Source organism: Eschscholzia californica, unplaced genomic scaffold, assembly GCF_041429995.1.
Source record: "Eschscholzia californica isolate CP2 unplaced genomic scaffold, dmEscCali1.0.p SCAF_2, whole genome shotgun sequence".
NCBI lineage: Eukaryota > Viridiplantae > Streptophyta > Magnoliopsida > Ranunculales > Papaveraceae > Eschscholzia > Eschscholzia californica.
Window position 1 is genome coordinate 46,212,781 of NW_028238309.1, and position 23,096 is coordinate 46,235,876.

Below are 23,096 nucleotides of genomic sequence, written 5' to 3' on the forward strand. Positions count from 1 at the left end.
CTCCGACGGAAGGGCCTCTCCAGAGTAACCTTTAAAACATACATGCAAAATTCCTATCATGCATCATGAAATTTAGGTGAATGCAGATTCAAAATTATTTTAGGGTTGAATAGTACCACCAAAGCCCAAGGGGTAGGGAAAGCAATTGTACTGGATGGTCCCCAAATTGATCCAAGTCTTGGGTTAGGTGATGCAATTTTAGGCAGAAAAAAAATGTGAAATAGCAACAACATTCTATAAATGATAAACAACTTATGTAATTCTAGTTTGGCTATATATATTGACTTCTTAACTCACAACATCGTTATCGGACAATTAAGCCACTTTTCTCATTTTTTTTAGTTTTGTAGTTCGATTCCTCTATTATGTTTCTTAATAGAGATTGAAAAAGAGAAAAAATAAAAAAAGAGGGAGAATGCAACCATGTCCAAAAGATAAGCTTTTCTGTGACGGTTAAATTTTTTATAAAATTATAAACAACATTTTCTTTTATACAAACTTTCTAGTTCTACTCCCTCGTTTCAATCAACAAATTCCAAATAATCAGACAAAAGGGAGAGTCGTGTTTTGAATTCCTGCTGAACTTTAACAAGGCAGTTTCGAAGACGCATTTTAACTCTCTTTTCACCTAAAAATAATGTCAAGTTGACGTGTAGCAATGACATTTAACTCCTTTCATAACTCCGTCTTTTCTCCCATACAACTCATTGATTTCTCTCATTGGGTCAACGTGTACCAATGACGGTAAGATCGTCCATGTCATCCTTAACCATTGGTCCACTTGTATTATGTCAACTCCAAAAAGAAGGTTAAGAGAGTAGGAGAGTTTTTTTTCCTTACAAATACGACCAACACTTCCTTCTAACACCACCACTACCACCAACTATTTATCATCCCCTCCTCCAACAAAAGCCCCGCCATGTATAGCTACTACGACGATCTATTCAGTCGTCTCACCTCCGCCACCACCACCAAAACTGATTTCCTTCCCTATGAACCGGAAGCTCCAATACCCACACCACCAATTTACCTAACTAGTATCTCTCCTACTCTACCTCCACCAATACTTGCCCCAACCACCACCTCTACTGCCACCGAGTTCGACTCAGTTCATACCCTACCCGCTTTAAAATCGGAAGTTGGTTACTACAGTACTAGTAGTAGTTATGGGTCACCGATTTCTCTACCGAGTCATTACCTTTATGATTATCAGCAAGAACCTAGTCAACATTTAGTCCAAACAAGTATGAGTAGTCATCATCCATTTTATGAGTGTCTCGAGGAATCTAGTGGTCAGCGTGGAATCTTATTGGATGATTTATCAGAGAGTGGTTCCATGAGAAAGGTTTATAGCTCCGGCGACATAGAGGTAACCCATTCTGGTTTAATCTCTCTAAATGACTAAAATACCCTTATACAATGTGATGCCAAAGGGCAAATTTTGTATGATAAAGTAAAAAATTAGACAAATTTGTCAACATTAATTTGTTTCTATCTTTTTTTGGTGTTAGATAATTAATAGTAGGTTTGGACAAAGTGGACTCTCTGAGAGCCCGTTGTCACATGAGAATTGTACAACTGAAGAGATAAGTAGAGTTGGACGTTATACTGCAGAAGAACGAAAACAAAGAATCGAGAGATACAAAAGTAAGAAGAACCAAAGGAACTTCACTAAGAAAATTAAGGTACTAAAAACCCTAATTTTCAACAAAAACAATAATTAACTGTAATTTCACTTTTCGGCTAAAGTTTTTATGATAACCCAAAAAGTAGTCCTTGCAATTAAATTTTGAAGGATATGTATTTTAATTTTTTTTTATTAGTTACTTAATGTTAAATATCATAACTATAATATAATGCTTTGCTTTGATTCAGTATGTATGTCGGAAGACATTAGCTGATAGTCGTGCACGAATTAGAGGTCGATTTGCAAGGAACGAAGAAATGTGTGAGATTGGTAGTTCTCAAGCACAATGGAATATGGAAATGGGTGTAGATGAAGAATCCATTAGTGATGTTTGGATCAATTTATATGAAGCTTTCTCTTCCAACAAATTAGTGAGTGTTGACGAAGGGTTTAATTAATTCCTTCTCTGTAATTGTACTTAGTTTTCTAAATTTATGTTTAGTGATAATAATGAAAGTAATTGAAGTAAATAGCAATTACAATGATTATTATTGAAGTTTATGTAATATTCTAAAGGGTTAATTCCTTTTCGGCCTCTAATTTGTGACCAGTTTCTGTTTCGGGTCCCTGTTTTTCATAGATTCAAAAATTACCTCATTTTTATAGAACTGTAAGTTAACTTTGACACGTGATTCTTTTTGTTTTCTTTATTGCCCTTCCTCTACAAATAACATTTTAATATCTACATATATTTGTAATTACTAAATTGTAGAAGTCTCTCTACGTCAAACACTGCCATTTTATTTGTCAATATAAGTTTCGAACACATTTATTTTTACCTTTGCTCAAGAATGAAACCTGGGCATGACGTGACTAAGAAGATGAGTCTAGCTTAAAGATTAATAACTATGAATGAATGACAATTGAAGCACCTCTAGTTTAAATAGATAGACAAGACTTTACTAGAGTTAGAATTAAAGATAGAGTTGATTATTTGATTATTTTTCCAAATAATAGTGAATGACTAGTCTTGTTCTTTCCCTCTATATATATATTGAGACTTGAGAGATGGATCAACTTATAAGTGAGCAAGATTTAAAGAAGTGGACGCTAACCTAAAAGTGGTATAAATTAAATTTCTATGTGGATTACATATTTACATGTTGTACTTCTAACTTATGAGTTGGAGACAATTTTTAGTTAATATGGTATTTTTGTATCATGCATATAGCTTAATACATGATTTGAACTCAAAACAAACATAGAGTTATAATCAACATGATAAAAATCGTAGATGTATGTAATTTGAATAAAAAACAATCTATTATATTAAAACAGCTCAGTCGGTTATCCAGGGGATAAGTCTGACCGTCTATTTTATTTTAGACATTTACTTTTGATTAGATCCAACGGCACATACAAAACACACTTTGGTAAATAGACTAAAAAAAGAGGGTATTATAGTCAATTTAATCATCTCCCTATTATCTCTCCAACCTACCCACGATCCCTAACTTCTCCCCACGGTTCATACAATATTCAGAAGATTTAGTTTTGAAACTCCCTAACTTCTCCCGAAGATCTCTGTATCCAAAATCTTAGTTTGATTTCTCAAGAGAAAACCTACAAGCTATAAATCTTTTGGGCGAAGTTATAAATCTTAGTTTGTAATCAAAACCCAAAGTGATGGTCAGTAGTACATTGTTTTCTTAATCTCTATTGTTCTTTTTCTTAATTTCCTTCAAGAAACTTTAAAGTCAGTTCAGATTTTATAAGTTTAGGTTTAGCTTGGGATTTAATCCCTTCAAGAAAATTTTATAAGTTTAGGTTTAGCTTGGGCTTTAATCCCTTCAAGAAACTTTTTCTGGAATTTCTTCGGACTCATCACACTTCAGATTAGAGGTAAGTTAACTGAATTTTAACTTTGGGTTTTCTGTCCACTTTTGATCCTTCAACTTAAAGTCAGTTCAGATTTTATAAGTTTAGGTTTAGCTTGGGCTTTAATCCCTTCAAGAAACTTTTCCTTTTGTGTGGGTTATTTTTGATTAAATATTTGATCTTCTAAATTGTGTGGGTTATTATTGATTAAATATTTGATCTTCTAAATTGTGTGGGTTATTTTTTATAAAAGATTTGATCTTCTAAATTGCATGTAGGTGAAGTTCTTTAGTGTGTACTTCATGCTCACTAAGTGTTTGAAGAAATGCTTAAGTGAATTTCTTAGTTTGTGGCTTAAATAAAAAAGTATAAAAATTCACAGAGCTTCAAGTTCTAAATTATCTTTCTTGGTTGGCTTCAAGTTCTAAATTATTTAGTGTGCATATGTCTTTAATGTATCTGGTTTAATACCCGTATCTGCCTTGATTATATGGCGACACAACCAGATCTTATCGTAACCATTGCTTTAACATTATGTGGTTTTATAAGACCACCACCCTGTTTTAAATAATTGACCCTATTATGTGTTGGTTCGTCAGCTCTAGAGGCGTGGTTTAAGCATCGTTTACGAATTTCGATTTGACTTCTGAATCTGATAGTAGGTATTCATATGATTTGTATTCATAGGTTCAAAAGTTAATAGTATTCATAAGATTAACTTTGATTCTTATCACTATTTTGATCTCCTAAATCGGATAGTAGTATTCATTATGTATGAGAGAAATCTTGCCTAAGAGCTCTTTCTTCTCTTGAAATTTAGATGGTTTCTTTTTTACTTTGGACAAATAATTTGGATTATTAAGCTTTTTTGAATTGTTTACTTATGAGGAAACTAATTACATTGTTTACTTTGGACAAATAATTTGGATTATTAAGCTTCAATGATGCACTAAAGGTGTTTGATGAAATGTCTGTTAGGTAAAGCTTCATATTTTGATTATTTCTCAACATCTTTTGAATTGTTGTGAGTTTTCTCTTTTTCCTTCCACTTTCTCTCTCTCTCAAAATCACTTCTTTTTTGAGTTTTTTCTTCTTAAAATGCTAACTGAATGTCTTTTGATTATTTCAAGGTCGGACCTTTGGCTGCCTACTATCAAGTACCTTTGCGCCATATCCTATTGGTACGTATTTAATCTGAAATTTCAGTATTCATAGGATTAATTTCAGTATTCATAGGATTAGTTTCACAATTTTTGTTTATGCAAGTTGAAGTTCATTACTTCAAGGTCGGACCTTTGGCTGCCTACTATCAAGTACCTTTGCGCCATATCCTATTGGTACGTATTTAATCTGTCTGTTGGTCATTGTAGGTTTATGACGAGATGAGCTTACCCAATGGAGTAATGAGACTTCAACCAAAAGGAGGACATCGGTCATCATAACGGGTATACTTTTGGATACTATCTATTAACCGATGAACTAAATGTACATACATGTCCATTATGTGATAGGTTTTGGACCTTTTCTCATTAATGAACTTCAACTCTCTCATTAATGAACTTCAACTCAAATGGCCAGATGTGATATGAAAAGCCTCAATCTGAAAGTATCTTTTAATTTTACCTCTTTCCTTAAATTTGCCACTTTGGTGAATCTTTATCCCAATTTCATCGACCTAATTATGTTATTTATATGTTGAAATATATTCTTTTGTCTATCTCAATAAGATATTGTTCTCTCTAAAGAAGTAGTGCATTCTTTTAATTGATGATATCTTAAACTTTATGATAGGCTGAAAAGCGTGATGGACCATTTGGATCGCTGTCGGGAATTTCCTCGGTTGTGCATAGGTTGGCTTTTTCAAGTTCATTAATTTAACTTGCACTTCGCAGATTAGAAAAGAAAATCTGAAAACGTTAGTTGGTGAAAAACTTGAAATATAACTCTCTTTTACTAGGGATCGGATTTTGCAGTCTGGACGATCCACCTTCATTTGGTTCTTTTTTTTCACTTAGATTTTGCATCATAATCAACTAATTTTATCATTCTAGGTCTGAATCCCTAATTATATTTGTTCTCATTTGTTACGGTTCTTCTAATACTTGGTTTCATGATCTTAGAGGAACTTAGATCAACTTGAAGCACTCTCAAAGAAGCTCAAATCTAAAGCCCTTTAATGTTTCAAATGCTACCCTTTTACTGAATTTATCATTAACCTTCATTTTGTTCTTTCATGGTATTTAATATTTACTAGGTTCCCACCGCGCCCTACGGGCGCGGTAGTTCCCTCTTGACTAACGCCGTTGTGGTTCATTACGTCCCGGTTTTACGAGTAAAGTATTTTCGAGCATTCTCCGAGTCTGCTTATACTGTGGGATCTATGATCACGTCGTTGACATCACGTTGGGTCGAGCTTACCCAAGAAGTGTATGTACAATGATGCCTATTTTCACACCTTTTGGTGTCATGTGTTTACTTGTCATCCGAAATCACCTCGAGTAAAAAATTTGAAAAATGGAGGTTTGCAGGTTCTTCGAGACATAACCGCATATTTTGGTCAAGAGTGAGGACATTAATAAAGTCCCAAATAGATGACCGCCTAAGCGACGCACCTACGATTTGCTCCCTAACTCCTTTTGGTATCACAGGTAAAATTTGTCGAAAATCTCCCCCCATTACGACTGTTATACCACCGAACGGTCTGGTGTCATCACGAACATCTTGTAAGGTACGGTTGACTGCCTCAACGCAATATCTGTGTTGCATAGGAACTTCATCCCAAATAATTAGACGTGTTTGTCTAAATAGATCTGCGTGTGGAGTCTGCTTACTAATGTTGCATATTGAATCCTCATAAACATTCAAAGGGATACGAAAAGTGGAATTGGCAGTTCTACCTCCAACTAATAGTAAAGAAGCAATACCAGAAGAAGCTACTGTGATAACAATAAAACCCTTTACACGACAGCTAGCAGCAATCGTGTTGTACAAAAAGGTTTTACCTGTTCCTGCTCTACTACTCAAAAAAAATATCACACCTCTTTCTTCATTAACGGATTCAGTTACCGAGTGAAAAGCTGTTTTTTGTGCGTAATTTAGACGTTCAACATTAGAGTCAACATCTGAAATCTCAATAGCAATTTGAAGTTGTCTGTGCTCCCAAATAAACCTATTACCAACAATTTCAGTCCATATTCCAATCGGTTTCGGCATGGAGGGAAAGTCGTTTTGAAGGTTTTTTCCGGACTCTAGAAGTAGCTCATTGAGAAGAAACAATCCAAAATCAAGTATTTGTTCCTCAGTCGGATTAGGAATGTCACGCGTGGTATGAAGGTTATGTGCAAGATCATCACATATATTAAGTGCAAATCGTTCCCATAACAGGTGTGGGTTTACCGGACAACATTCAATGAGAATGACAGAAAAAAGCCTCCTCAACTGGTAACCAGAATTCATAAACTTTGCCTCTTCTAAACATTGTATCCACTCGTCGTCATCTTCCAAAAGACCCCGTGCAACACATGCCAATTTAAAGGTATCATGTAAATTATCGTCTACTGTGCGTAAACATTCAAACGATGTCGGACCTGGTACAACTGTGAGTAGCAATCTCAAGTAAAATCTCTCGCCTGCGTTTGGACTAACAAAATACATTCTGCCAATAGCAGAACCTCTTTGTCTAGGTTTCCATATTTTATGACTTTTGTCCCAAACGAAGTGTTGTGGGAACTCTTGATAAGTATAGACTCTTGCATCTGAAAATTCTCTACAACACAAAAAATATCCCATCAACGTCGACCTTCGTAGTTCTACTCTTTGTTGAACAACTTCAGGTAGATCTGTAGGATCGAACACTACATTATGCATACCCAGTAGATGTACTGCCAATCTCACAACAGAAGGATTTTCCTCATGCAACGAATGACCGAAGAGTCTCCAAGCAGCTTCAGGCGGAGCAATGTACCTTGAATCAAGATACTGTTTAATCTCATCTGCCCCCCCCCAATAACCATAGTCGTGCGATCTCCCCCCTTATAAATATATTTGTTAATATATTTCACACATCTGACGCTTGCACACACTTCAACATTGATGTGACAATCAAACATTCTAGAGAGGTACGGATTATATGGAACCACATTTAGGTTGTTAACTTTATGACCACGTACAGTAAAAACACGTCCATCATTACGACGACGATAGAGTGCTTTTATTTTACTATTCCTATGCGAGGTTATAGGGAGGTTTTTGTAACTTTGAAGATATGCTTCGCTCAACCACTATGCTGTCCAAAGTGGTAAATTCATAACACCTTCCGTAAGTTGTAAATTCATAACACCTTTGTTTCATTAACATAGACCACTAAGTTGTGGTTTTGGGTGAACTATCTATAGTGGTACACCTGTTGAACTTAACTGTGAAATCGGTAGGCGAAATTTAGTGGAATGGCACGTAAAAATGCAGGATATGGTTATTGTCACATGTTAATTTCTTTGGCTAATGCTTGATCGAATTGGTTGATGTCATAAACCAATTCATTGCAACCAATGCTGAACTATGGTTAATGTCGTAAACCAATTTATTGAAGTAAGAACTTTTATGTGGAAAAAAGGGTTCTTCGGTCCTTAAAATCTAATTTTAGAGTTTTCTGTTTGTAAAATCTGATTTTAGTTCCATATTGTAAACATATGTTGTAAACATATTGTGTATGTTGTAAACATATTGTGTATGCAGGTTTCTCTGTCTCTTTTCCCTTGATCCCCCAAAAATTTGTGGTAGAGAAATTTCTGGCTAGAGGTATACAAATCTCTCTCTCAAAATTTAAATCTTTAGATTTCACTCCACTCTCCATGTTTAAGCAGTTCAGACATGTTTGTATAGGTCTTTCAGGATGGCCTAACACGTCATTAGAGTTCAATACGCATATATTCTTCTGATAGATTTGTATATTCTTCTCATACATTTGTAGATTATTTTCTTATAAGTTTTTTGAATTGCAGGAAAGTGTTTGTAACTTTGAAGAAATGCTTCACTGAATCTCTATGCTGCCCAAAGTCGTCGAAACCTTCGGTAAGTTGTAAATTTCACAACTTTTATACTTCTAAATCAGGACATTCAAGTTGTTTAATAACTTCAATTTGCTTATACTCTCTCTCTCTCTCACACACACACACACACAGAAAGACAAACACACTGACACACATGTAGTTATCTTCATGAAATCTGACCATGCCATGGCAGAGGTTGATTAGTTGGACTTTAGGTCTCTTATAATGGTCTAAAACGTCATTAGAATTCAATTTAGACAGTTAGAGTGCTTATTTTATATCTCCTTTGATTTCATGATCATTCTTGGTTGATCTTCTTTAATTTGATTTTTATAATAGATGGTTTTTTGAATTGCAGTGAGGTTATTTCATGGCCTTTTGAAGTTCCTTGGTCTATTTATATCTTACAAACCTCTCCTGACTTTCTATTATAATCTGTTAGATTAGATTATTTTGAAATTAGACAATCCTAAAGCTATATAGAGAGTCAGAATAATGCTTTTGTTAATTTACGTCTAACACAAGAACATATCACTAAAAAAAATTTATACTATATTGTGTTTACTACATTTGTAGGTGAAATAAAATCTAAAGTGCATGGATTCTAATCGTGAACAACGAACTCCACCGACAGAAGGAATTGAGACATATCCGGACGTAAGTATTAACATCTCCTTGTCTCTCTCAAACGTGCACACACACTACCCCTCCTCTCTGACACACATTTTCATTTTCTGAATTATTAGTTGACCCGCTTCAATTTTGACTTTTACCAGCTTCCAAACTTGACGGTTTGTACAACGTCTAATCAAGTTCCCCAGGAAAGTAGAAGATTCACACGAGAAGAGAAGGGAAAAAGAAAAGCAGCAGATTTTGATGTAAGCATTAAATATCTATCAATTTTAATGTCATAATATGTAGTATTTGAGTTAATTTACATATTATGACATTAAAATTGATAGATATTTAATGCTTACATCAAAATCTGCTGCTTTTCTTTTTCCCTTCTCTTCTCGTGTGAATCTTCTACTTTCCTGGGGAACTTGATTAGACGTTGTACAAACCGTCAAGTTTGGAAGCTGGTAAAAGTCAAAATTGAAGCGGGTCAACTAATGACGTGTTAGGCCATCCTGAAAGACCTATACAAACATGTCTGAACTGCTTAAACATGGAGAGTGGAGTGAAATCTAAAGATTTAAATTTTGAGAGAGAGATTTGTATACCTCTAGCCAGAAATTTCTCTACCACAAATTTTTGGGGGATCAAGGGAAAAGAGACAGAGAAACCTCCATACACAATATGTTTACAACATATGTTTACAATATGGAACTAAAATCAGATTTTACAAACAGAAAACTCTAAAATCAGATTTTAAGGACCGAAGAACCCTTTTTTCCACATAAAAGTTCTTACTTCAATAAATTGGTTTATGACATCAACCATAGTTCAGCATTGGTTGCAATGAATTATTAGTTGACCCGCTTCAATTTTGACTTTTACCAGCTTCCAAACTTGACGGTTTGTACAACGTCTAATCAAGTTCCCCAGGAAAGTAGAAGATTCACACGAGAAGAGAAGGGAAAAAGAAAAGCAGCAGATTTTGATGTAAGCATTAAATATCTATCAATTTTAATGTCATAATATGTAGTATTTGAGTTAATTTACATTTAAACTTTTTGGTAGGATACTCCGTTATCACCACGCACATTATCCCAACGGGCGCGTCGTGAAAGAGAGATCTTACAACTAGGGGGTGGCAATGGGTACCCATTTACCCGGAACCGAACCGAAACCGGAACTGTTTACGCCGGTTCTGGATCCTCATTTTCATACTCGATAAGAATTTAATACCCGACGGGTATTACCCGATAAGAACCGATAAGATCACAGTGCTTATTGGGTATATCCGACGGATACCCGATGGGTACTCGATACCCGAATTTAATGCGTAATTAGTCGATTCTTTCACAAAGTTTAAGGACTTAATCACTTATTTTATGTTAATTATGTTATAGTCATGTCATATTGATTTTTTCACTTAACATAACATTCTTAATCGACAATCACACTGTATTTAATAACAAATTTTATAGCAACTTAAATTATAAAATAATCAGATTTGTCAAAAAATTTATTAACTCATTCATGTATCTTTTATTTAATAGTTTTACAAAAAATATTTGAGTTTTTGGATGAAGTATGACCTTAGTAATTAGTGTTAAAAACGATTAAATAAGAAGTCCTAAAAAGAACCGATAAGTATCCGATACCCGATGGGTACCCGCATTTTTTATAGGTTCCGGTTCTGGATCCTTAAATTATGGAACCGGACCCGGAACCGCTAAGAACCGGAACTGTAACTTTTAATAGGTTCCGGTTCTGGGTAGTGAGATACCCGAACCGGAACCAACCCGTTGACACCCCTACTTACAATGAAGATACCGTTCATCGTTGACAATTGGTGAAAGAAGAGAAAGATCTGAAGAGGTGTTTAATTAAAATTGAGACTGCATATTTTAATTTACATTTATAATATCTAATTATATATTTGTTGATAATATGAATTTTTGATTGTAACTATCAACTTTTGCTAATTTCTTAATAGATTGTATGTGAACCTCACATTCATAATGCTATTCCTGAAGAGGTTAGTGTGCGTGCCGTCATTTCATTTTGAATTTAGAATTTGGTATATTGAATTATATTTCTACTGATGACAAAAATATTTGATTATAATTTTTAACTTTAGCTAAATTTCTTAATAGATGGTATGTGAATCTCACGTTCATAATGCTATTCCTGAAGAGGTCAGTGGGCGTACTGTCGTTTTACTTGAAATTTTGAAAATTTATAAAAATTTATATTGTAAATTACAATTTCATTTTAGTGGACTACTTATCATTTTACTTTTTAAATTTAAGGTTCCAAGTATTATTAAAATTTGATTATTTTTTTATATATTTTATTCTATAGCTGACTATGCATAATCTTCAAAACGAGCAACCTGAGAACGAAATTAATGAAGTATCATCGATCGTACCTCAACTGAATCATCAAAGTCAAAATAGTGATCACTCATTGCCAAATTTGACCCAAAACAACTCTCAACTCTCAATTGAACGTCATTTCCTCGGACCTATGGATATAGTTTGTCCGAACTGCGAGGCTTTACATTGGATTGACGAAAAATTAGTGAGGTCGTCTATTGTTAGACCAAAATTTGGAACGTGTTGCTTGCAAGGTAAAATACGTCTTCCTCGACTGCTGGAACGACCTCGAGCTCTAAAAGAATTATATGAAGGAAATAATCATCTTTCATCTTCATTCCATTCAAATATACGACGTTACAATGCGGCGAACGCATTTACAAGTCTTGGATGCTCATTGCAGCGGAGAATTTTAACGTCAGGTGGTCCAAATTCTTTTACGATACATGGAGAATTGCGTCACAGAACAGGGTCTCTCTTGCCAGATCGTGGCACAGAAGGTTCATATGCTCAACTATATATTTATGATGATGCATCTGCTGCTTTAAACATTCGTTCCGCAAGAAATGAAGACCTTAATGTGGATGTCCTGAAGATTATTCAAGATACTTTGTTAGAGTTTAATGTATTTTATCCCAAATATCGTCAGGCTTATTCTATTCTTAATCAGGTGAACAAAACGTCCGACCAAAATATACCTGCCTATCTACATTATAATTCGGCGACTGATAGAAGACGTTATAATCTACCAACTGCGGACGAAATAGTTGTTATATTGCCTGGAGATGGTACTGAAAAGCCTACGGTGAGAGATATTGTTTTACATTTAAGGGGTAATACAGAACTAATGCGGATATCTGAATGTCATCCAGCTTATTTACCGCTCCATTATGTATTGTTTTTTCCATATGGTGAGCTTGGATGGGAACCTAATCTTAAGCAGTGGGATGTTCAAAATGATCAACAAGGTAAGGTACGGATAACTCAAATGGAGTATTTCAGTTATAGACTCTTTCAGAGGCCTTCAGAATATTCTACTATTCTAAGAGGAGGAAAATTATTTCAAGAGTTCTTAGTAGATGCTTGGGCTTCAACAGAACAAAGTCGATTGATGTTTATCAGCTGTAGGCAGGATGTGCTCCGTTCTGAGCTTTACTGTGGTCTTACTGATATAGCTGGAGATGGGTTGCCTCCTGATCAAATTGGTAAAAAACTCATTCTACCATCTTCATTTACAGGTGGAGCAAGAAATATGTTTGAAATTTATCAAGATTCTATGGCTATTACTCGATTCAACCATCACCCAGATATTTTCCTCACCATGACTGCAAATCCGAAATGGCCAGAAATAACCAGTGCTTTACTACCACATCAAACGGCACTGGATCGTCCAGACTTGGTTGCACGTGTATTTGAGCTAAAACGAAAACATCTGATGAAAGTGATAAAAGAAAATAATGTTTTTGGTGAAGTTGTTGCTCATGTCTACACGATTGAATTTCAGAAACGTGGTTTACCACATATGCATGCCCTTATATTCCTTGGAAAAAAAGACAAGATTCGGGATGCAGACCAGGTCGACAAAGTTGTTTGTGCAGAATTTCTGGATGAAGAGGAAGATCCCTTATTATTTAATACTGTTAAAAATTGTATGATCCACGGTCCTTGCGGAGAAGAAAAACCAAATGTACCGTGTATGAACAAGGGTAAGTGTACGAAAGGATGTCCTAGAAAATTTGTAGATTCTACAGTTCTGGGTGAAGATGGTTATCCACTCTATCGTCGTCGTAATGATGGACGTGTTTTTACTATACGTGGTCGTAAAGTTAACAACCTAAATGTGGTTCCATATAATCCGTACCTCTCTAGAATGTTTGATTGTCACATCAATGTTGAAGTGTGTGCAAGCGTCAGATGTGTGAAATATATTAACAAATATATTTATAAGGGGGGAGATCGCACGACTATGGTTATTGGGGGGGCAGATGAGATTAAACAGTATCTTGATTCAAGGTACATTGCTCCGCCTGAAGCTGCTTGGAGACTCTTCGGTCATTCGTTGCATGAGGAAAATCCTTCTGTTGTGAGATTGGCAGTACATCTACTGGGTATGCATAATGTAGTGTTCGATCCTACAGATCTACCGAAATTGTTGGTAATAGGTTTATTTGGGAGCACAGACAACTTCAAATTGCTATTGAGATTTCAGATGTTGACTCTAATGTTGAACGTCTAAATTACGCACAAAAAACAGCTTTTCACTCGGTAACTGAATCCGTTAATGAAGAAAGAGGTGTGATATTTTTTTTGAATGGTGGAGCAGGAACAGGTAAAACCTTTTTGTACAACACGATTGCTGCTAGCTGTCGTGTAAAGGGTTTTATTGTTATCACAGTAGCTTCTTCTGGTATTGCTTCTTTACTATTAGTTGGAGGTAGAACTGCCAATTCCACTTTTCGTATCCCTTTGGATGTTCATGAGGATTCAATATGCAACATTGGTAAGCAGACTCCACACGCAGATCTATTTAGACAAACACGTCTAATTATTTGGGATGAAGTTCCTATGCAACACAGATATTGCGTTAAGGCAGTCAACCGTACCTTACAAGATGTTCGTGATGACACCAGACCGTTCGGTGGTATAACAGTCATCATGGGGGGAGATTTTCGACAAATTTTACCTGTGGTACCAAAAGGAGTTAGGGAGCAAATCGTAGGTGCGTCGCTTAGGCGGTCATCTATTTGGGACTTTATTAATGTCCTCACTCTTGACCAAAACATGCGGTTATGTCTCGAAGAACCTGCAAACCTCCATTTTTCAAATTTTTTACTCGAGGTGATTTTTATTTTCTTTCGGTAACATAATGCATTATATTTAATTTCATTTTCTTTTTCAACTATATATCCTTTTACTCATCATCTTTTATATTTTTCGAAGGTTGGATCAAGTACAGCCGAAAGAGTTAACTTGCCGTCTTCTATCAACAGATGCAATAATTTGCATTCTTTGATTTCTTCGACTTATCCAGGATTACATGTGGTGGGAACAAGTTCTTCTGAATATTTGACGGAAATAACCATTCTCTCCGCACCTAATGACGATGTTAGTGAAATCAATATTTTGGCATTAAATATATTTCCTGGAGAAACAGTTACTTATTTTGCTGCCGACAAAATGGATGAAGCTGAAGCAAACGATTACACTAACGCTGCTCGCTATCCCTCTGAATTATTAAATTCTCTTAATCCACCTGGATTTCCACCGTCCAAATTAGAATTGAAAGTTGGTTGTCCTGTTATGTTGTTACGAAATCTTTCTCCAAAAGACGGGATGTGTAATGGCACGAGATTGATGGTTATCAGATGTGCGTCTCGGGTACTTGAATGTAGAATTTTGAATGGAGATAAAGCCGGAAACTTGGTATTTATTCCAAGGATTTCTCTATCACCTACGTCTTCCGATTCGGCCGTCCAGTTCACAAGGCGTCAATTTCCTGTGAAGCTAGCGTATGCAATGACAATAAACAAATCTCAAGGTCAATCAGTAAAATTTGTGAGGGTTGATCTTCGCACTCCAGTATTTAGCCATGGACAATTGTATGTTGCTTTATCGAGGTGCACATCTGCTACTAAATTGAGTATATTGTTGCGGGAAGATGTAAAGGCATTCACTACGACAAATGTCGTATATCCAGAAGTATTACTGTGATGATTCAGCATTAAGACATTATTTAAGTTTTTTTTCCATTCAGTCGGAATTAATAAATCATTATCTTTATGGTTAATAGATCAATTTTTAGTTTTCCCTTTCAATTTCATTTTAATTTTTTTACCATGAAATACATGATAACTAGGTTCCCACCGCGCCCTACGGGCTCGGTAGATCCCTCTTGGCTAACGCCGTTGTGGTTCATTACGTCCCGGTTTTACGAGTAAAGTATTTTCGAGCATTCGCCGAGTCTGCTTATACTGTGGGATCTATGATCACGTTGGGTCGAGCTTACCCAAGAAGTGTAGGTACAATGATGTCCATTTTCACACAATGTGGGGTCACGCGAATACCTGTCATCCGAAATCATGTACTGATTTCGAATGAAATCACGTACTGATTTCGGATGACACGTAAACACATGACACCAAAAGGTGTGAAAATAGGCATCATTGTACATACACTTCTTGGGTAAGCTCGACCCAACGTGATGTCAACGACGTGATCATAGATCCCACAGTATAAGCAGACTCGGGGAATGCTCGAAAACACTTTACTCGTAAAATCGGGACGGAATGAACCACAACGGCATTAGCCAAGAGGGAACTACCGCGCCCGTAGGGCGCAGTGGGAACCTAGTTATACTGACTAAAATTGAAGAGTGAGATTGGAAGGTCCTAATTTTATATTTCACCATTCTTAGATACGGAATGAAATAATATTTATTTTGGTCACTGTTTTGGGGAAAGCATAAAAGTTTCCGGGGAAGACGGTGGAAAATAAAAAAATTAAACCAAACACACCTTTAATGTCGCTGGAAAAAAATCGTCGGCCGGATGTTGCCGACGACTTCATCATCTTCTCTCTCTTATCTCTTCTGTTTCTTTTTCTTCTCTTTCTCTTTCTCTTTTTCTTTCTCTTTCTCTCTCTTCTCCCTCTCTTCTCTCTTTCTTCTCTCTCTTCTCTCTTTCTTCTCTTTCTCTTTTCTTGTTCTCTTTTTCTTCTCAATGGCTCCGGCGAAGCAGAGGAGCCCCTTCGTCGGAACTCGTTTGGTTGTCTGATTTGTTCAAACCAGACTCGTCTGGAAACCAGAGCTCCGGCGAAGGGGAGCCCTTCGCCGAAGATGGAGATGAGAACAAAAAAAAAATTGTCACCGGAAATGGTGGACTTCGCCGGAAATGGTGGACTTCGCCGGAGATGGTGGAAGTTGTCCGAGATGGTGGTGGTAGGTGAAAGGAAGAAGAAACTGAAAAAGTTGGTTGTTTGGGGTAAAAAAAAATTCTATTTTTTTTTTGTTTCCACCGAAAAACTCACACTCCGGAAAATTTCTTTATCTCCGTAACACCGACCTTTATTTTGTAAGTGTATGATGTTAATACATATGCACCATAGAAACAAGATTTATTTTGTCAGGACAGCAATGCGTGGCACACCATTGAATCAACTTCTGAGGCGCATAGGGGAACACTTCAAAAATGGGAAATGCATAACAGATGCCTTTCTAGCTTCTACCTTAAGTGTAAAACAGGTCGAAGTAGAGAGCCCAACCCATCCAAAGTAGGGCCACAGGCTGGACTGGCCTGACTCACATTCCCATATGGGTCAGCTATGGAACAAATATGATGGCCTAGTGTCACGACCTTTTTATCTCGTTAGGTCGACCCGACATAATATGCTCAAAACACACGGGTCGATAGTGCGGAATATCAAATCCTAACGTGTTGTGCGGCGTTATGCACTCCCTCCTAGTACATAACCAGCCTTCCCGAACATATTCGGAGCATCTCGACTATGAAGTCATCTTGGTTCCCAACCATTATCGTGGCATGACACCATCGTGTCCCAACATACGAGCATAGCTCGTGCCGTCCCGTATAACGCTTCCTTGAGTCATAGACTCTCGCCCACTATAAAGGATACCAACATATGTGCGGAGCACACCAAGCCGCATATGCGGATCTTGCCATCTAGTCTCAAGCATCCGGCACCTATCATCTCAGCTACCATCCGGGCATTGGGCATAGGAGCATCCATCTCTAAATAAGCTACTTTATGCCCAACATAGCACATCAAGGTTTGGCCCCATTAATAGCTCAATCCTCCTTATGGAATAAGCTAGCACGTTGCACGCCTCGGCATGGCATGAGAACATGTAACAACCATTCCAAAGGAATCCGCAGTATCCTATCTCCAGGTACTGTCCCAAGTCATTTCCTATGATAAGGGAACCCGTACAATATGCTTCTCTCGCATACGCTAGGCCTGCCTCATGGGTTGCGCCATGAGGATGCTCACTTTCGTGCATACATGCTAAGATGGGCGAGCTCCCATCCATGAGGTCTTGGCATTTGTAGGATGCATGTGAGGAAGGGAGACCACCCCCTCCTAAGGTGCAAACTTCTTATTTTACCTATTTCCACAAGGAAACATCAATCCTTTTAACCAGACATACTCTCGTCCAAATGACCCTTTATACCCCTGCCAAAGTCTTGAATGCCACGGATGTCCCCATGCATGGCCTTAAGGAAGCTTGGTGGCACTCTTGCCCTTCTTCGACCTCGTCTTTTGCCCTCCGGCCTATACGCTCATGCGTGCCATCGTAGCACTCGTCACGATATAACATGCTCAAGAATATGGTCGTGACACTAGGCCAAACCTAAGTCTAGGCCGGTCTAGAATTGGGCTACGCCATGCCGGCCACGAACCTTTTTTTCTTGATTAAAGTTCACAACAACTGCCCAACGGACAAAAGCCTGGTCTAAAATGGTCTCCCTTGTACAAAATTAGTCGTCTCCTTTGATTGTGTTTATTTTCTTGAACAAAAATTTGCAATATTTTAATGGGTCCCTACTTTATGATTAACTTCCTGCGTAGCCCTCTACTTTATCGAAAATATCTAGATGACCCCCTTTGACAGTTACCGTCCATTTGACTGTTAACTTTTCTTCTGATTTCTCAAAAATACTCTCTTTTTAAATGTGCAGTAAACTCTCCCTAAAATATCTCTTTGTAAAATCTCTCTCTCTCTCTTTTGAAACCCTCTATCTTTGAAATCTCTCTCTCTCTCTAAAATTTCTCTTTCTGTAAAATCTGATTCAAAAGGAAAGTAATCGATTAGATTAGAAAAAGAGGGGTTGGGCAAAAGGTCTGTTTCTTTCTCCAAAACAAGAAGCAGGCCCACTGCCCATAAAGAATGAGGGGCAGGTCCACTAGTCACATCATTGGGGGAAATTACAACAATAACCAAATTTTTATTCCTATTTACATAGATTGCCACCCGAAATTACAGAGATGCCATTAATAAATCCCGTGTTTCAAGTTTCCCTCTCTACACTATGTTCTCCACTTTCTCTCTCTACATTAATGCCGTCCTCTCCATCTCTCTCTCTCTCTCTCTCTCTCTCTCTCTCAAATCTAAACTAATTTTTTTCTCTTTCTACAAATATTTTCTCCTCCTCTTCAAATACTTTATAGTATCTTTGTGATTTTTTTTCTTTTGTTTTAAGTATAGTTTTTCATAAAATCTTAAAGTTCTTTTCTTTTTTGGAAATATGTAATAGTTATTACTTCTAAATTTTTTTACTGGTTTAGTAACAATTACGTTTTGATAACAAACTGTACAAAGAGAAATTTTTCTCATTCTTGGTAGTTTTTCATTAGTTTGTTTTCATATATTTTTGGTAGTTTTCCATCGATTTAATTTTATCTCTATATTTTTTTTAAATATATTTTCTCTCTCCAATCTTAACTTCTTTCCTTCTCTCAAACATTTTCTCCTTATATGATGGAGAGTTTATAGGACATTCTTTCCAAAACGTAAATTACTTTCAAAGAAAATTTATGGCACATCTTTCATTGTACTGTACATTTTTTTAATTTACTGGACACTTTTTTACTAGGAATTGTCTTTTGTACCGGGAATTAACTTGTTTAGTGAGAATTATTTTATGTACTGACCATCTGGTTATGTACTAGACACTTTGTATTGGGATTTTTCTTGTGTAGCAGGAATTTTTTTCTGTACTAGGCATTTGGTTATGTACGAGAAACTTTTGTTCTGAGAATATTTTTGTGCTCCAGGAATTGTTTTATGTACCACTCATTTAGTTATGTATTAGACACTTTTTGTACTAGAAATTTTCTTGTGTACCCCGAAAATTATTTTATGTACTGGGCATAGTATAACTTTTTATGTACTCTGTCTTCTTAACATGAACCAGGAATTTTTAAATGTACAGGACATTTGTGAATGTACTGGACATGTTTGAATGTACGGGACATTTGGTTATGTACTAGACACTAGAAAAATATTCGAAGGAAACTTTAAGATGTTAGGTACCGGAAATTTTCTTGTGTACCGGAAATTTTCTTGTGCACCGGAAATTTCTAGTGAAAAAATAAAATAGTAAAAGCAAATCAAATTAAGGATAACCTCATATGTAGCGGGAACTGAGGAATGTACACTACTTTAGATCCAGATTTGTTGCTTTAGATCTCGTCAAATCCACATATAATTTCCCATGTAGACCAAACTAACAGATCTTTGATCTAATTTAAAAATACATGATTATTTGAATCTAGAAAAATCACAGGACAAATATGTGAAGTAAAAAACAAAAAATAGTATAAGCAGATTAAATTAAGGATTACTCCAGATCTGATTTCTTCACCATGAATCTCTGTTAAAGAAAAAGATTTCTTCCCTATTAAATTTTCACTGAATCTGATTTTTCCAAAAAAAAATCATGATTAGTAATTTTCAATATCTCTTCACCATTAAACTTTCACCAAACCTGTTCAAGAAATCAAACTAATCCAAAACAATAACCTTAGGTATTTTAAACCATGTCCATGTAGAAAAGAGAGCCAACATTTTGTATTTTAAACCCTAAATCCAGATTTATTGCTTCCAGATCTCTGCTGGATTTAGGGTTTCTATCGAGATAGGAGAGAAAAAAAAAAGTGTGTAGAAATGTTTTAGAGAGATGTATAAATTTCGAGAGAGAAAGAGATTTTTAGAGAGAGAGAGATGTTTTAGAGAAAATTAGAGCTGTATAAATTTCTTGGAGAAAGAGAGATGTAAAGAAGATAAAGATAAAAAGGGTATTAGGGGTATTAAACTAGTTAGGCACAATTCCCTGTTGTACCTTTTCTCGGGCCCAACAAAACCATTAATATTTGGACCTGAACCTTATATCCGGATAAGCCTGGATCTTACCCACATAAGCACCCAATTTTTGGTCCTCTCCCTAAAAAATCCTTAGAAAAACCTAACCAGATTCAAAAGGAAACTAATCTGAATGAAGAAATTTCCGGATTTAATGAAGAACAAAGGTCCAAGATTTTAGGCGTCAATCACAAATCAAATCACGAACAGAGATCTCTCTCTTTCTAAAATCTCTCTCTGTAACCCTAGACAAAAATCGAGAGGGAGAGAAACCTTAAACAAAAATCTAAGAAGATGAAGAACAGTGAGAGAGAGATCTGGAACAGTGATAGAATTTTCTTGAACAGTGAGAGAGAGAGATCTGGAACAGTGAGCGAATTTTCTTCAGAAGATAAAATGAGGCAAAGGCCCTAAATCAAATCTACACCAGAGGGATGGCAGATGTTGTTAGAGGGAAAAATAAATGAGGCAAAGAGATAAAAAATTCAGAGAGAGAAAAAATTGGGGAAGATGAACTTATTCAAAGAGATATAGATGATGTGAGAGTTTTGAGGGAGAGAATTAAAAGAACGTTAGTTTTGAGATAAAAAAAATCTGACTTTATCGGTTATGTGGCGATAACGACAAAAAGGAACCATCTGGGTATTTTGATATTTGCGATAAAGTAAGGAGCTACGCGGGAAGCTGGTCATAAAATAGGAGGTCATTTGAAAAATAATCCAATTTTCAATAAAACTGTCATCCAATAAAAATTTAAAAAGATATCATGACTAATGAGAAACCCAACTTCGTCGGCAGCTGCCATTATGTGTTGCTCTTATGGACTCCCTTTCTAAAATTGGGTATTGAAGTTTCTCTAAAAACTGCTCTGGCTAAATTAAATGTGTTGTGTTGTTGTTTCTGTGCTTGACAAGGGAGACAATGTGGGGCTAAATTGGAGATATTGTAGATCCTCATTGTGTGTTTATTCTCTTGCATGTTTTGGGAACAAAAATTTCATGTTAATGTAAAAGATGGGAAGCATGTCCCTAAGTACATACTCATTTAGCAAGTCAAAGGTAGTAGTTTCTCTCGATTGTTTATAGAGATTCAAACCGAAATCAGTACGTTTCGTCATTTGAATCTCCTTAAGTCGAAGGAACATCTTGAGTGTCCATGATGTGTCATTTGAATCTCCTTAAGTCGAAGGAACATCTTGAGTGTCATGATGTTGGGTGCTCCGTCGAGAAGTTGTCTCCTGCCCACATGGCCCTAGTAGGAACGTAAAAATAAATGAAAACTCTAAACTCTCTAACACTTTTCCTTCTTCTAACTTATCTAATGAATTAAGTCCGAATCTAACAATTGACTATTCAAACCTCAAATTTAATCCGACTTCGAACATAAACCAATGGAACCACTTCAGTCTGCATATAATTTAGAAAGCCCATTTGTATGAAATCTAATTTAGAAAGCCCATTTGTATGAAATCTAATTTAGAAAGCCCATTTGTATGAAATCTAATTTAGAAAACCCATTTGTACGAAATCTAATTTAGAAAGCCCATATGTATGAAGTCTAATTTAGAAAACCCATATTTATATGGGTTATCACCAAACCGAGCCCAATTTACATGGGTTTGCAACTACACATTTTTTATACAAGTTGGAAGGATCTTTCTTTTAATGTGTTCCTATAACAAACAAGGACATGAATTTTGTAGATTAAATTTGGTGGGGTTGCGCCAGGCCCATGCAATAGTGCAACGCAAGGGCGACGCATGAAGGTCCCAATAGCAAGCTATTGTGATCGGCCTTCACCCATGAAAAAAATTAATTTAATATCGTGTGACCCAATGGGCCACATATCAGATATTAAACTGATAAGAACAGATACTACACTTGATCTTAGCCAAAAGGCCGAGAAAGGTATGAATATTAATTTCTCAACCCTCTCCTTTTATTCTAGTCCATTTACTACTTCTCTCTTGACGCTCTCAGATGTGGGACTAAATAACATTCCTCACTTCTTCCTTCTGCCAACACTACAGATGTATTGCCCTAAAATCCAATCACCTGCTTTCTCCTTAAATAAAAGTCTGAACTCTTTTAAGAAGAAATCCAAGGGCATGACTGATTGATGATCAGCTAAATTGACATTCACAATCTTCATCAGTTCCTGGGAAAACAAAGGGTAATTAATACTGAAGTTTGCAGTTTTAGTGATAAGGTTTATAATTGCATGATTGATTGTGAATGAAACTCATAAATTAACCTAAAACCTCATACTTAACTTGCCATGATAATTTGCAGGTGTTTAATTTTATAGTATTAGAGAGAATAAAAATCTGGGTTTGGCTTTTTTTTTTCATTTTGTGTGAAGTATATGAAGTTTCACAGTTTCAATTTACTCAATGAAAGACTAGTAGAAGAGTAAGCTATTTTAATTGATTTCAACTTGTTCCTTTGAATTCAAGGTAGTTTCTATTGATTCTAATCCAATTCACTGGCATTAATTTGTTTGGGAAGTTGTATGTGTGACATATATCAACCTGAAAACTATATAACCCTAGTGTCTTTACTTAATCAAGTTAACTTGGTTGACCTTGAATTGTGATGATTTTTGACAATCTATGGTTAACATATCACTAGGGCATTTGATCTAGTGGAATGATTCTAGCTTTGAGTGCGAAAGATCCC

The 23,096-nt window shown here is 36.1% G+C and overlaps 3 protein-coding genes, 2 long non-coding RNA genes and 1 other non-coding gene across 7 annotated transcripts; 5 read left to right on the forward strand and 1 right to left on the reverse strand.

The window, feature by feature from the left end:
• The first annotated feature begins 869 nt into the window (after positions 1 to 869).
• Positions 870 to 2,212, forward strand: LOC147558371 (uncharacterized). The gene is made up of 3 exons (XM_086657489.1): positions 870 to 1,369; positions 1,512 to 1,685; positions 1,876 to 2,212. Exons 1-3 carry the CDS (start codon positions 920 to 922, stop codon positions 2,083 to 2,085), a joined length of 834 nt encoding a protein of 277 aa, XP_086513615.1. The 5' UTR covers positions 870 to 919; the 3' UTR covers positions 2,086 to 2,212.
• A 934-nt stretch (positions 2,213 to 3,146) lies between these two features.
• On the forward strand, positions 3,147 to 9,432 carry LOC147558372 (uncharacterized). 2 transcript variants are annotated; one of them, XR_015234364.1, is made up of 11 exons: positions 3,147 to 3,316; positions 3,455 to 3,529; positions 4,303 to 4,529; positions 4,792 to 4,842; positions 4,876 to 4,950; positions 5,297 to 5,355; positions 7,746 to 7,802; positions 8,240 to 8,302; positions 8,506 to 8,575; positions 9,130 to 9,210; positions 9,330 to 9,432. It is a non-coding gene; the product is annotated as an uncharacterized LOC147558372 (long non-coding RNA). The 2 variants fall into 2 exon arrangements; XR_015234365.1 differs by lacking the exons at positions 3,147 to 3,316; positions 3,455 to 3,529; positions 4,303 to 4,529; ... (2 more) ...; positions 5,297 to 5,355; positions 8,240 to 8,302 and adding an exon at positions 5,602 to 5,683.
• Positions 9,433 to 10,025: 593 nt separating this feature from the next.
• On the forward strand, positions 10,026 to 11,089 carry LOC147558373 (uncharacterized). The gene is made up of 3 exons (XR_015234366.1): positions 10,026 to 10,158; positions 10,237 to 10,306; positions 10,992 to 11,089. It is a non-coding gene; the product is annotated as an uncharacterized LOC147558373 (long non-coding RNA).
• Positions 11,090 to 11,318: 229 nt separating this feature from the next.
• LOC147558374 (uncharacterized) lies at positions 11,319 to 14,187 on the forward strand. Its single transcript, XM_086659013.1, has 4 exons — positions 11,319 to 11,360; positions 11,527 to 13,648; positions 13,795 to 14,040; positions 14,117 to 14,187. The coding sequence occupies exons 1-4, from the start codon at positions 11,319 to 11,321 to the stop codon at positions 14,185 to 14,187; spliced, it is 2,481 nt and encodes an 826-aa protein (XP_086515139.1).
• A 111-nt stretch (positions 14,188 to 14,298) lies between these two features.
• LOC147558375 (uncharacterized) lies at positions 14,299 to 15,251 on the forward strand. Its single transcript, XM_086659014.1, has 2 exons — positions 14,299 to 14,378; positions 14,481 to 15,251. The coding sequence occupies exons 1-2, from the start codon at positions 14,322 to 14,324 to the stop codon at positions 15,249 to 15,251; spliced, it is 828 nt and encodes a 275-aa protein (XP_086515140.1). The 5' UTR covers positions 14,299 to 14,321.
• Positions 15,252 to 22,131: 6,880 nt separating this feature from the next.
• Positions 22,132 to 22,329, reverse strand: LOC147558376 (U2 spliceosomal RNA). Its single transcript, XR_015235547.1, has one exon. It is a non-coding gene; the product is annotated as a U2 spliceosomal RNA (small nuclear RNA).
• Positions 22,330 to 23,096: the final 767 nt, after the last annotated feature.